Raw genomic sequence first — 12,592 nt, 5'->3', positions numbered from 1 at the left:
TGCACCATGTAACGAATAGTCCAACAGTGATTGCGCAGAACTCCTTTGGGTAAATGGGTGAGATTTAGATAACAACCACCTCTGTGGCCACTCGCTGACAGGTGAATATTTATGTACTTTGTTCTTTTGCTACCTAGCTCAAGATTTTATGTGGTGAGCATCAATTCACCTGGAGATTTGCATTTGCTGGCAGATTACCATCTCAGAAGCAAACTGTGTTTATTTTACTGTCATGAACAGTTTCCTTTGTGTCTCAGCATGAGTTCTATGAGATACTATACAGAGCATTCAGAAAGTATTCAGACCCCTTCACTTTTTCCACATTTTGCTACTTTACAGCCTTGTTTTAAAATGGATTAAATTCATTTTTTTAATCATCAATCTGCACACACAATACCCCATAATAAAAAAGCAAAAACAGGTGTTTAGAAATTTTTGCAAAGTAATTAAAAAGAAATAACTGAAATATCACATTTACATAAGTATTCAGACCCTTTGCTATGACACTCAAAATTGAGCTTATGTTCATCCTGTTTCCATTGATTATCCTTGAGATGTTTCTATAACTTGATTGGAGTCCACCAGTGGTAAATTAAATTGATTGGACATTGTTTGGAAAGACACACACCTCTCCATATAAGGTCCCACAGTTGACGGTGCATGTCAGAGCAAAAACCAAGCCATGAAGACAAAGGAATTGTCTGTAGACCTCCGAGACACAGATCTGGCACAGATCTGGGGAAGGGTATAAAACAATTTCTGCAGCATTGCCGGTCCAGAAGAGCACAGTTGCCTCCGTGATTCTTAAATGGAAGAACTTTGGAACCACCAAGACTCTTCATAGAACTGGCCGCCCGGCCAAACTGAGCAATCGGGGGAGAGGGGCCTTGGTCAGGGAGGTGACCAAGAACCCGATAGTCACTCTGACAGAGCTCCATAGTTCTTCTGTGCAGATGGGAGAACTTTCCAGAAGGACAACTATATCTGCAGCACTCCAACAATCAGGCCTTTATGGTAGAGTGGCCGGATGGAAGCCACTCCTCAGTAAAAGGCACATGACAGCCCACTTGGAGTTTGCCAAAAGGCACCTAAAGGACTCTCAGACCATGAGAAAAAAGATTCTCTGGTCTGATGAAAGCAAGATTGAACTCTTTGGCCTGAATGCCAAGTGGCACCGCTCATCACCTGGCCAATACCATGGTGGTGGCAGCATCATGCTGTGGGGATGTTTTTCAGCGGCAGGAACTGGGAGACTAGTCAGGATTGAGGGAAAGATGAACAGAGCAAAATATAGAGAGATCCTTGATGAAAACCTGCTCCAGAGCGTTCTGGACCTCAGACTGGGGCGACGGTTCACCTTCCAACAGGACAATGACCCTAAGCACACAGCCAAGACAACACAGGAGTGGCTTCGTGACAAGTCTATGAATGTCCTTGAGTGGCCCAGCCAGATCCCGGACTTGAACCCGATCGAACGTCTCTGGAGGGAGCTGAAAATAGACAATAGACAATAGACAATAGGTGCAGGAGTAGGCCATTCGGCCCTTCGAGCCAGCACCACCATTCAATGTGATCATGGCTGATCCTTCTCAATCAGTACCCCGTTCCTGCTTTCTCCCCATACCCCCTGACTCCGCTATCCTTAAGAGCTCTATCTAGCTCTCTCTTGAATGTATTCAGAGAATTGGCCTCCACTGCCCTCTGAGGCAGAGAATTCCACAGATTCACAACTCTCTGATTGAAAAAGTTTTTCCTCATCTCTGTTCTAAATGGCTTACCCCTTATTCTTAAACTGTGGCCTCTGGTTCTGGACTCCCCCAACATTGGGAACATGTTTCCTGCCTCTAACGTGTCCAACCCCTTAATAATCTTATACGTTTCGATAAGATCCCCTCTCATCCTTCTAAATTCCAGTGTATACAAGCCTAGTCGCTCCAGTCTTTCAACATAAAAAAAAAATAGCTGTACATCGACTCTCCCCATCCAACCTGACAGAGCGTGAGAGGATCTGCAGAGAAGAAAGGGAGAAATTACCCAAACACAGGTGTGCCAAGCTTGTAGCGTCATACCCAAGAAGACTTGAGGCTGTAATCGCTGCCAAAGGTGTCTCAACAAAGTACTGAGTAAAGTACTGAATACTTATGTAAATGTGATATTTCAGTTATTTATTTTTAATTATTTTGCAAAAATTTCTAAACACCTGTTTTTGCTTTTTTATTATGGGGTATTGTGTGCAGATTGATGATTAACAAAATGAATTTAATCAATTTTAAAATAGGGCTGTAGCGTAGCAAAATGTGGAAAAATTGATGGGGTCTGAATACTTTCTGAATGCACTGTATGTGGTAGATATATGAACTCTTCATTATTTCCCAAATGTTTAATTGATTCTGCATTTAATTTTTGGCTTTATCTTTTCAAGTTTGGAGAAGGGTTTTACAGGCTATAAATGTACAATAAGAACATACCAAATAGAGTCAAACGTAGGCCATTCAGACCTCGTGTCTGCTCGCCATTCAATAAGATCGTGGCTGATCTTTAATGTCACTGCCATTTTTTTTCTACTACCATATCTCTTGTTTCCCTTAAGCTAACAATCAACGAACCTTTATTAATGGTTCAGTGAAGCGTCATTGTGGGTTTTTCAAGGATAGTGGATATCTTGTTGTGGAAAATGTGTGTTGCACAATATTACTGTTTACTAGTACTCACTGTCTACACTATCAAGCTTATCGCAGTGGTTTGGTTCAAGCTACACCACAGGCCCTGAACATGCAGCGACGTGAAGCACGGTTATTCTGTATTCTTATTCTGCAGAAGTTCAGGTTTATTGTTAAATATACCGAGTTACAGTGAAAAGCTTTATTTTGCATACTCTATAAACAAATCAGATAATACTATACAAAATAAAATCAGCCAAACTTAAGTCTAAAGAAGGGTCTCGACCCGAAACGTCACCCATTCCTTCTCTCCAGAGATGCTGCCTGTCCCGCTGAGTTACTCCAACATTTTGTGTCTACCTTTGATTTAAACCAGCATCTGCAGTTCTTTCCTACACAACAAGTACAATAGGTACAGCAAAGGTAGAGCGAAGCAGGGATTATCATCCATCATTACTTACTATTGATCCTGGTTGTTTCCAAAACTACATACAGAACTTTCAGTTGCACTTATGTTGTCCACTATGCTCCAGTTACCTCCCACATACCTAAAACATGTTGGTTGGTTGGTTGATTAATTGGACAAAATAAAACAGCCCCAATATGTGCAAACAAGCAAATGCAGATCTTTTATTTTAAAAAAGTGCTGGAGTAATTCAGCGGGTCAGGCAACATCTTGGGCAATATGGATAGGTGATGTTTTGAGTTGGGACCTTTCTTGAGACTGATTGTAGGGGGGGCGATGGAAGAGATCTAGAAGAGAGGAGGGGCATGACAAAGTGTGGCAGATAAGAGGTGAACACAAGTGGAATATGAAGTGTTGTTCCTCCATTTTGTGTGTGGCCTCACTCAGGCAATGGAGGACAGAAAGGTCAGTTTGGGAAAGGGAAGGGGGGATCTGGTAGGCCTTGGCAGACCCAATGGGTAGATGAGTGTTAGAATCTGCGATGGAGGTGGGGTGGGAGAATGTTGATGGGAATGAAGGAAAAAGAAATGAGATGAGCATAAACATGTGCTTTATGGCTGATGGTCCTGTTTCTTGGCAGTATCGTTCTATGACTGCTTACTGTATGGTTGTACTGCGAATATTTATTCATTTGGCAGTGGAACATTTTGGCACATCTTAAAAATATGAATGTCACTCTAAGCTTTCTTTTAGTCCCCTCCCTTTTACCTCCACCGAGAACAAAGGCAAACCCGGTGGAGGGCCGCTAAAGACGAAGGGGGAACTGGCGGGGGTTGGGAAGTGGGGGGGTAGTAGATTCTGTACTTTTGTTCATTCTCGACATGTGTATTGCCTAGGTTGTATGCAAAACAAAGCATTTCACTGTACCGAGCGAGGTATCCTAGGTACATGTGACAATAAAATATAATTCATTCATTCATATACTTTCCTTTCTGGTGGGAAGTTGCATATTGTGTACCTTCACAGCCAATAGTTTACATAAATTTGTGATTTATGAGGTTTAATAAACAGATTCCAATTCTAGTGGTCCCTAATGATCTACTGTCACATTCAGCTATTTGAATGAAATATTCCACAACAATATTCTCTATTCTTCAGCTTCAAGGATTCCTAACTGAAGTTCTCATTGATCAGCTACCCAACCTGGTGGAATTACAACGCTTTCTAAGCCATCTTGCCATGGTAGATCCTCCTCTGCCAAAGAAGAATCTCATCTTAGAACAGGTAAGATGTTAGATGTTATGCTACAATTCACCACCATAAAAAGTGGTTGAAAGGCAACAACTTTTGAATAAACCGAATCTCCTATAAATGACAATTATAGCATTAATTTTATAAAGATAAAATTATTATATCCAAATCTTTTTTTCCAAAGTCTTTGTCATATACCTATCCTGGACTAGTTAAAAAAGATTTTCTCCTTAATTTGAAAAACCTTTTCTCACTTACATCAGGAATTGGGTACGGAGAAATGCTTCCATTACATACGATTTACATGGTCTGCTCACACAAAGCTGAATTCACATATGTGTTACAAGGGACCCTTTGTGTACTATTCAGTAAAGTAGACGTGGACACACAACGTATAATGTTAGAGTAGAAAATTCCCACATACGTGATTACCAGTGTTAGTTGTAGTCCTGTGTGGTGTATATATTTTGTACAGTTAGTAAAGTTAGTTTCAAAATGGGCATCAAGATTGACTGATGCACTGTAGTGTTATTATTAGCAGATAGCTTGGTAAATATTTGATTTCATAGAGGAAACGGTTTCTGATTCTTCTATTGAAAGAATATTCATTGGTGTTTGCTAATTTATATTTTACACATTTTCTGCCAGGTATTTAACCTTTCTAGTCCAGATGCAATTATAAGGCTCTAAACATGTTTTTGAAAAATGCTTAGCTTATTATTTGAAGCCCTTGTCACCAAGATTGCATGACAATGTCAAGTCTTGTTCCTGCCACAGTGGGTTGTCATTTAGCTGAACTGTGCCCTTTAAAAAAAAAAGGTTTATGTTTCTTTGGGTTGTTTGGGACACAATATTTATCATCTTGATTTGCAGTCTGCTTTTGGTATTAAAAATAGAACCTGAATTATAAATTCTAATGTTTTATTTAATTCAGCAACAGAAACTGTGATTTAACAATCACTATTTTGGCCTAAAGAAATTTTTTAGAGTTCCATGCTTCTGAAATTATTTGTGCCTGAGATATGAATCTCACTTGGGAGTATTTTCATCCATCCTACTTTACCAAACATGTTATTCATCGTGAACTTATAATCAACAATGGACCAGGATTAGTTTGGTTAACTTGCCCAGAAAATTCCAATAAACACACTAGGGAATCTCCAGTTCAATCTAATGTATTTGCTAAATTATTAGACTGGGCCAGCAATATTCCTGCTGCAAGCTGATTTCATAAGGAAGTAAGAAGGCAATCTTTTTTGGTCACCCTCTATCTTCAATTAATGACAATGATATTTTGGATTCAAACATGGACTTTATTAATAAGGAGATAGCTCTAATGATGAGATGAGATGAGAGGCCTTCTCAATTAATATTGTGTCAAGAACATTGAAGCATCTTTCTGTGAAGAATCCATGCAAACAGCATAGCAATTAATTGGTTAGATTCTGAGATGAGTAAAAATATTCCACAGATTATTAAGGTGAGTATTATGTACCAAAAGATGTATGCATCAATCGTTGTGCTATTTAATTTGATATGATGTTTACGTTTTACGTTTGTCTCCTTCTCCTTTCTGCTGCAAGGTTCCTGAAATCCGAGATAGGATTTTTCGTGAGAACTCAAACAAATGGAAAGCTATTGCCAAGCACCAAGTGAAAACTGCATTTAACCCTTCTGAGCAGGAGTTGCTTCAACAGGCACACAGGTATGATTGAAAGTTTGTTGTCTCACTTCTGGACTTAAAATTAAGGATATGGTTCTATACACATAGAGATTGTATTTACTCAGTGCTAGAATTATGTAGAGGGTTGTATTGAGAGGAACTAAACATTAAACAACAGGTTTTTATTATGGAATACAGAGAAATGTATTTTCAAATCAGTATAGTACTATCTGTATATTACTAAAACTCTCATCTTGTTGGTTTGTCAGTTTGTTTGATCCCGAAATACAGCCAAAACGGTACACAATAGCGTGACAATTTAAGGCCCACCTTACTCACCATTGTCCTGGGGTGGGCTGGAGGAAGTTTCATTCAAATTGATGTTATATTTTTAAAGTCATTGATACTTTAAATTTAAAAAAAAATCACTTTACCATTTTACCCTGGCGATCAGCCGCTTTCGACGTCACAATGGGACCCACCCAAGTGACGGGAGTGGCGGCCAATGAGGGGGGGGGGCATGATGGCTGCCGGGGGCGGGACCCGCCAGAGTGGCAGGAGTGGCTGACAATGGGGGGGGACGGACTGTTGAGCCGTCGGGCTGAAACTTTAACAAATGCACTCTGCCCCCCCACCCCACTGGGAGGAATAGCACCCGTCCCAGCATTCCCCGCGCCTGACCTTCCTCCCGTGCTGCAGCACAGCGGCAGAGGGTCAAATAAGATGACCGCCGCCGCCGCTTGCAGCAGGAGAGGTTTCGGGTCCACAGCTCGCCGCAAGCCGCACGGGGCCGAGGTGAGTGGCTCCCTCTCCCCTTCCCTGTCCCCCCTCGCCCGCCCACAGTCCCGGGGGACATTTCCCGGCTGGCGACAGGTCCACGGATCGCCAGTTGGGGGAGGGTTGCCGGGCCCACAGTAGAGGCTTGCACCCACCGGGCTTGCTGCTCCCGCAGGAGAGGTTTGCACGGAGGGTTGCCTGACCTGCAGGAGAGATTTAGATATCACTTTTAAAACTTTAATACTTATGTAAGATGGCCGCCTCATCCGCACATGCGCAGTTGGGGGAGGTTTGCCGCGCGGAGGGGGTGTGGGGCCCGCACAAGTGACGGGAGTGGCAGCCAATGAGGGGGGTGGGGGGGGGAGGAGCTCTCCTGCTGCTGGCCGCTGGAGAGGTTTACACGGAGAGTTGCCGGGCCCGCAGGAAAGATTTGCACCCAACGGGGGTTGCCGTACCCGCAGGAACGCTCTAGGGAGAGATTTGGATCCAATGGGTCCACGTCCATCTAGTTAACAACAAATGTTGGATGAGAATATGATAAAAAAAATTAGAATTGGTGGGAAAACTCAGCAAGTCAAGCAGCAATATTGGTAATAGAAGCCACTTAATGTTTTAGCTCAAAGACCCTTCATTAACCAGTTTATTTTTTGTTTCAGATACCTACATCTGTAGTTTTATTCATTTTCCATTTTAGTTCAGAATATGTAGCCACATAACAAGTTTTAATAATGCTGTTTAACTCAACCCATTCACTCTCAACTTTAGTTGAAAAGACCACATATAGAAGGAAATAGTTTGTTCTTTTAATTTTAAGTCTCAAACATGATCTTCAAACTTGTTTCCTTTTAAATACATTTGTATGCACGGTGAAAATACGGGCTAGAAAACGTATTCTTCCATGATAGACATTGAAAACCTTCAAGAAACAAGCCTCCTTGCTTAGATGAAGCAATATGACGTAGACACAAAAAAGCTGGAGAAACTCAGGGGGTCAGACAGCATCTCTGGAGAGGAATGGGTGACGTTTCGGGTCGAGACCCTTCTTCAGACTGAACATTTTGTGTCTACCTTCGATTTAAACCAGTATCTGCAGTTCTTTCCTACACCTGAAGCAAAATGAGACCCGCTTTTTGTTTGATCGGCAGGAAACTGAAGTTTAGATGAGGCAATAGCTTGAGTAATTCAAATTTGCTTGAAGGACTGTATGTCTGTCTCGACTCCATTTTCCACTTATGATGGCTCCAATTCCAGCACAATATTTGATGGAGACAGACCCAAGCTCCTTTTATCCTGACCTATCATGGTACATTTAATGCAATTTTTAAAGAGTACATCCTAATAACACATTTGAGATTTCACTTCCATGCTAACTACTCTGGTGTTACTTGTGCAAATAGTAAAATTTCAAAGACAGGATAGAGTTTCGGTTCAATACCCACTATTGCTGGTTGTTGAATAACCTCATTAACTAGGACCTTAATAATTACGAGACTGGAGAAAATCCCTTTAGTTTAAGGTGAACTGATCAATTGACCCAGAAATGAAATTAAAATGCAATAATTCTTTACACTCTCTGACTTTCATGCTTTATAATCACTAATCAGTGTGGGAAAATATATTTCTGTCGATTGCAATTCCTCCTGCACTGATATTGTGAATAGTCAATGGTTCACAGGTGGCCATCAATGCATAAATGACATTCAATTTCTACCACAAGTCTGAAGAAGGGTCTCGACCCGAAACGTCACGTATTCCTTTTCTCCACAGATGCTGCCTGACCCCCTGAGTTACTCCAGCTTATTGTATCTATCTTCTATATTTGCTGATCAGAACTAAATTACACAAAATACGAACCAGGGAGAATTGGAGGTGTAACTATGAAACAAATTGCCATATTTGTTAATGTCATTATCAAGCTGTTTAACTGAAAATTAATTCAGGCTGCAGAATCTCACAATGAAACATAAGTATCCTTCTCTGATGCACAGATTGGCAGAAACTTACAATCTGGATGTGATGGACAATCTAATTCCAGAGCGCCCAAAATGTGGATTTTGTGGAGTAGAGGCAGCAAAGCGCTGTTCCCGATGCCAGATTGAATGGTACTGTGCGAGGTAAGAGGGTCAAATTTAAATAGCTCAGTGAGAAAATGATTCTTTGCTTGCTAGGTCAATTCCTACAAGAAAATCAAAGTAAAATTATATGTTACTTCTTGCTCAAAGCTAATGTGGAGTTGTGGACAGTGAGGAAGGTTGTCAAATTATATGGCAGGATGTTGATCAGCTGTAGAAACGGTTGGAGAATGGCAGATGGAGTTTAATCGGAGCAAGTGTGAGCTGGTGTATTTGTGGAGGTTGAAAGTAAGGGGAAAGTGTACAGTTAATGGCAAGAACCTTAACAGCATTGATGTAGAGAGGGATTTTAGGGTCATAGCTCCCTGAAAGTGGCAATCCAAGTAGATGGAATGGTGAAGAAGGCACATTTGGTATGCTTGCCTTCATCAATCAGGGTATTATTCAGTATACGAGTTTCAGGAAGTCATGTTGCAACTTTACAGCACTTTGTTTAGGGCACATTTGGAGTATTGTGTGTAGTTCTGGTTGCTGCATTATAAGGTGTGAAGACCTTAGAGAAGGTGTAGAAGAGGTTTACCTGAATGCTCCCTGGATTAGAGGGTATCAGCTATAAACTAGCAAAGATAGGCTTCAGCAGCTCAAAGCATTATAAGATACATCAAACGTATCTCTTGGGATTTCTAGCAGGCAAACAACATGCTAAGCATCTTCTTTGGATTCCTCGTATAGGCTAGGTTAATTCTCATTTGATCTTCCTAGCAGAACCCATGTAGCTTTACCTTCCTAAAGCTGACATAATGCTGTCTCTGGCCATCTACCCTAGCTGCAGACAGATATGTCTGTGCAAAACAAACAGTTCGGAAAGATGGCGCTGATGTCAAAGATCATATTGAATGGCTGAGCAGGCATGAGGAGTTGATTGGCCTTTTCCTGCTACTGCTTATTGCACCTCTATGTTAGCTTCAGTTATTAGTGCAGGTACTTGGAGCTGACAGATACAATAATGCAGGGAACATCTCCTCTTCTTCACCTCTGTTGTCATCTTCAGTGGTTTGGGTTCGGCTATGGTGCCAAGCTAGTATATCCTCTCAGTTCTGCAATAATAAAGGTCAAAGAACCTGTGAAGGAGAGGACATTGGTAAATGGAGTGTTCATGAATGAATGAATGATACTTTATTGTCACGTACCTAGGTACACTGAAATTCTTTGTTATACAATACACAAAATATGCATGTATTTTGGGGAAGTAGTGTAAGGATGATGTGTGTGTTTGTATTTGAGTAATTAAAAGTGAGCTCTAATGAATGCTGGGCAATGATTTAAAAAAATGATGATTGTCACATTGTACATTTGGCCTTTAGTCCATTCATGTGAGGCACAGGAGAGAATCTTAAATCTATGCTAATCAATTCCATGGTTTGTTGGTCAAAACACTAATTAATTGGGATACTGTTTAATAATGAATGTTTAATTCTTTTTCAGAGAGTGTCAGGTGAAGCATTGGCCGAAACACAAGAAAGCCTGTGATCTGATGGCTGGTGCCGTAAAAGCATGACTGTGGTATTGGAAATCATTCAGCAGAAACCAAACTAGAGAGGGCCTGATTGTAATTTTTGAGAACTAGGAACTGAAAAGAACTATGCAGTTCCAATTGCTGAGTTGTACATCCGTAGGGTATTCCCATTATTGAGCAAAGCAGATACACTGTATGCTGAACTAGCCATCTAAATTTCCCATTTGTTCAGAAAAGGTTAGCAGGTAGCAATGGATTTTGAACAAACTACTTATGAGGCAGGCCACTAATATTGAACTGCAGAATGGCAGTCTCCTTCATATCATTGTGGATTTAGGAGAGCAAGCTTAATATATAAATTAATTTGATTTCTGATGCAAGTTTCTTCTACAAAGTTCAAAAGAAAAAGTGATTTTCTAGAAAATACTTTTTAGTTATTAAGGAAGTTGAGTTTCATGCTTTTTAAGTGGTTTTTGCCAAATTGCTATTATTTTTGGGTCTGTGACAGCAATTTGAATAGTGACATGGGACTGGGGATTTGTGAGATTGGAAAGATGGTGCTTAGAGCATTGCAATGAAATTCACATTTAAATCAAGTTAAATGTTTCCAACTGCTAGCATTTCAAAGACCACAGAAATTGAAGGACTATTTGGTTCCCTCAGCAGTTTTCGACGTGCACACATCAGTTGGTGCTGCTGGTGGGAAAATGTCTGAAACCAGGCAGTGCATACAAAAAGACAAATCTGTACATTTTCTTAAATATGTTAACATTTCAGGTATCAAGATTATTTTATTTGTGGAGTAACCTTTGGTACTGTAAAGTTTTGAATACACAGTGAAGAGGGATGTAGATTTCCATCTCTGTTGTCAGCAGAAGTGTTTGAAAGGGGGTTGTTGGTAGCATCACCAACATTATTAGGTAAATTCTTGTCTGCAATTTAACCAAAACAAAATTAAACAGATTGAGCTGAAATGAAAATCAGAAATATTGTGTTGTGGTCTTTTGCTGCTAAATTTCTACCAGTGACATAAGTTTACAGGTTAACGTGAAGCCATAAATTTACATGCTGGCAATTTACAATATTCATCTTATAAGCAATTAACTTCAATGCCTAGTTAGGGAGCTGGTGTCATAAGATGGAAGACAGATATGCAGCTAATAATATAGCAGGAACAGCAACATTGGATAGTGAAGGTATCTCTGAATGGCCATTTTGAAATTTTGAATTTATAGAGAAATATCGATGAGATTACTACTGACCCTTAATCAGTTGTGATGCACCTATCACATTCGTTTTTGAGATCCTATGAGATGCTGGGTCTTATACATCAGTCTAGCAAGAAAAGCTACCTGAAAACCTATAGACAAATTAAATTGGCAAAAGAAGGATATTGCCAGAAAAATATCTGATAACAATTATCATTACTTGATATCCTGTATTTCCTACAGGCCCTTCAGCCCAACTCATTCATGCCGACCAATATGCCTATATACGCAAGTATCATTTATCCATGTTGATCAATATCTTTCCAAATGTTACCAGTCCATGTACCTGTTCAAATGTTTTTTAAAATATTGTTATTGTACTTGCCTCCACCACTTCCTCTGGCAACTCATTCCATATACGTATCAGCTGTTGTGTGTGGGAAAAGATGCTGTTCAAATTCCTATTAAATCGTGCCCTTCTTTCCTTAACCCTTTGCCCTCTACTTCTTTATTTCGTTACCTTGTCGGGGGAAAAGACTGCAGATTCATGATTTTATACACCTCTATAACATCTCCTGCAATCCAAGAAATATTTGGCATCCTAGCCTTCCGAGCCTCTCCCAAAAACTCAGTCCCTTGAGTCCTGGGAATGCCTTGTGAATCTTTTAGGCATTCTTTACAGTTAAATAGCATCTTTCCTAAAGCTGGATGACCAAAACTGAATGCAATATTCCAAGGACATGCCTTGTACAACAGTGATCATTGCAGAGCAGTGTTTAATATTGTAGAAAAGACCTTGATACAGAGATTGCCTTTCTCATTTTATAACAGAGAGTGCCTGTTGTTCGGAGGCCCTGTGAAGGGAAGAAAACAAAGATTTCCTGCCTCTGGAAGCTGGGCGGCAGAGAAACTGAAGATCTACATTTTGGCAGACTACACAAATTCACTGACACCACTTGAAATATAGGACAATTGTAAACAGATTTATAAGATCAATTAACTGAATCACTTAAGATTCAGTCCAGCCATCTCATAGTTG

General features: G+C 40.3%; 1 protein-coding gene across 2 annotated transcripts in view; it reads left to right on the top strand.

Moving 5' to 3' along the window:
* The window catches only part of zmynd10 (zinc finger, MYND-type containing 10), a 41,797-nt gene extending 29,718 nt beyond the window's left edge, over positions 1-12,079 (top strand). For both annotated transcript variants that reach the window (XM_078414426.1, XM_078414427.1), the window contains exons 9-12: positions 4,225-4,350; positions 5,901-6,022; positions 8,746-8,871; positions 10,315-12,079. In XM_078414426.1, the coding sequence (XP_078270552.1) occupies positions 4,225-4,350; positions 5,901-6,022; positions 8,746-8,871; positions 10,315-10,387 (447 nt within the window). In that variant the 3' untranslated portion in view covers positions 10,388-12,079. The remainder of the gene's footprint in view (positions 1-4,224; positions 4,351-5,900; positions 6,023-8,745; positions 8,872-10,314) is intronic.
* The last annotated feature ends 513 nt before the right edge of the window (positions 12,080-12,592 follow it).

This window comes from Rhinoraja longicauda, chromosome 17 (assembly GCF_053455715.1).
Source record: "Rhinoraja longicauda isolate Sanriku21f chromosome 17, sRhiLon1.1, whole genome shotgun sequence".
NCBI lineage: Eukaryota > Metazoa > Chordata > Chondrichthyes > Rajiformes > Arhynchobatidae > Rhinoraja > Rhinoraja longicauda.
The sequence above is the reverse complement of the archived record's forward strand: the minus strand, read 5'-3'. Positions and strand labels throughout refer to the sequence as shown.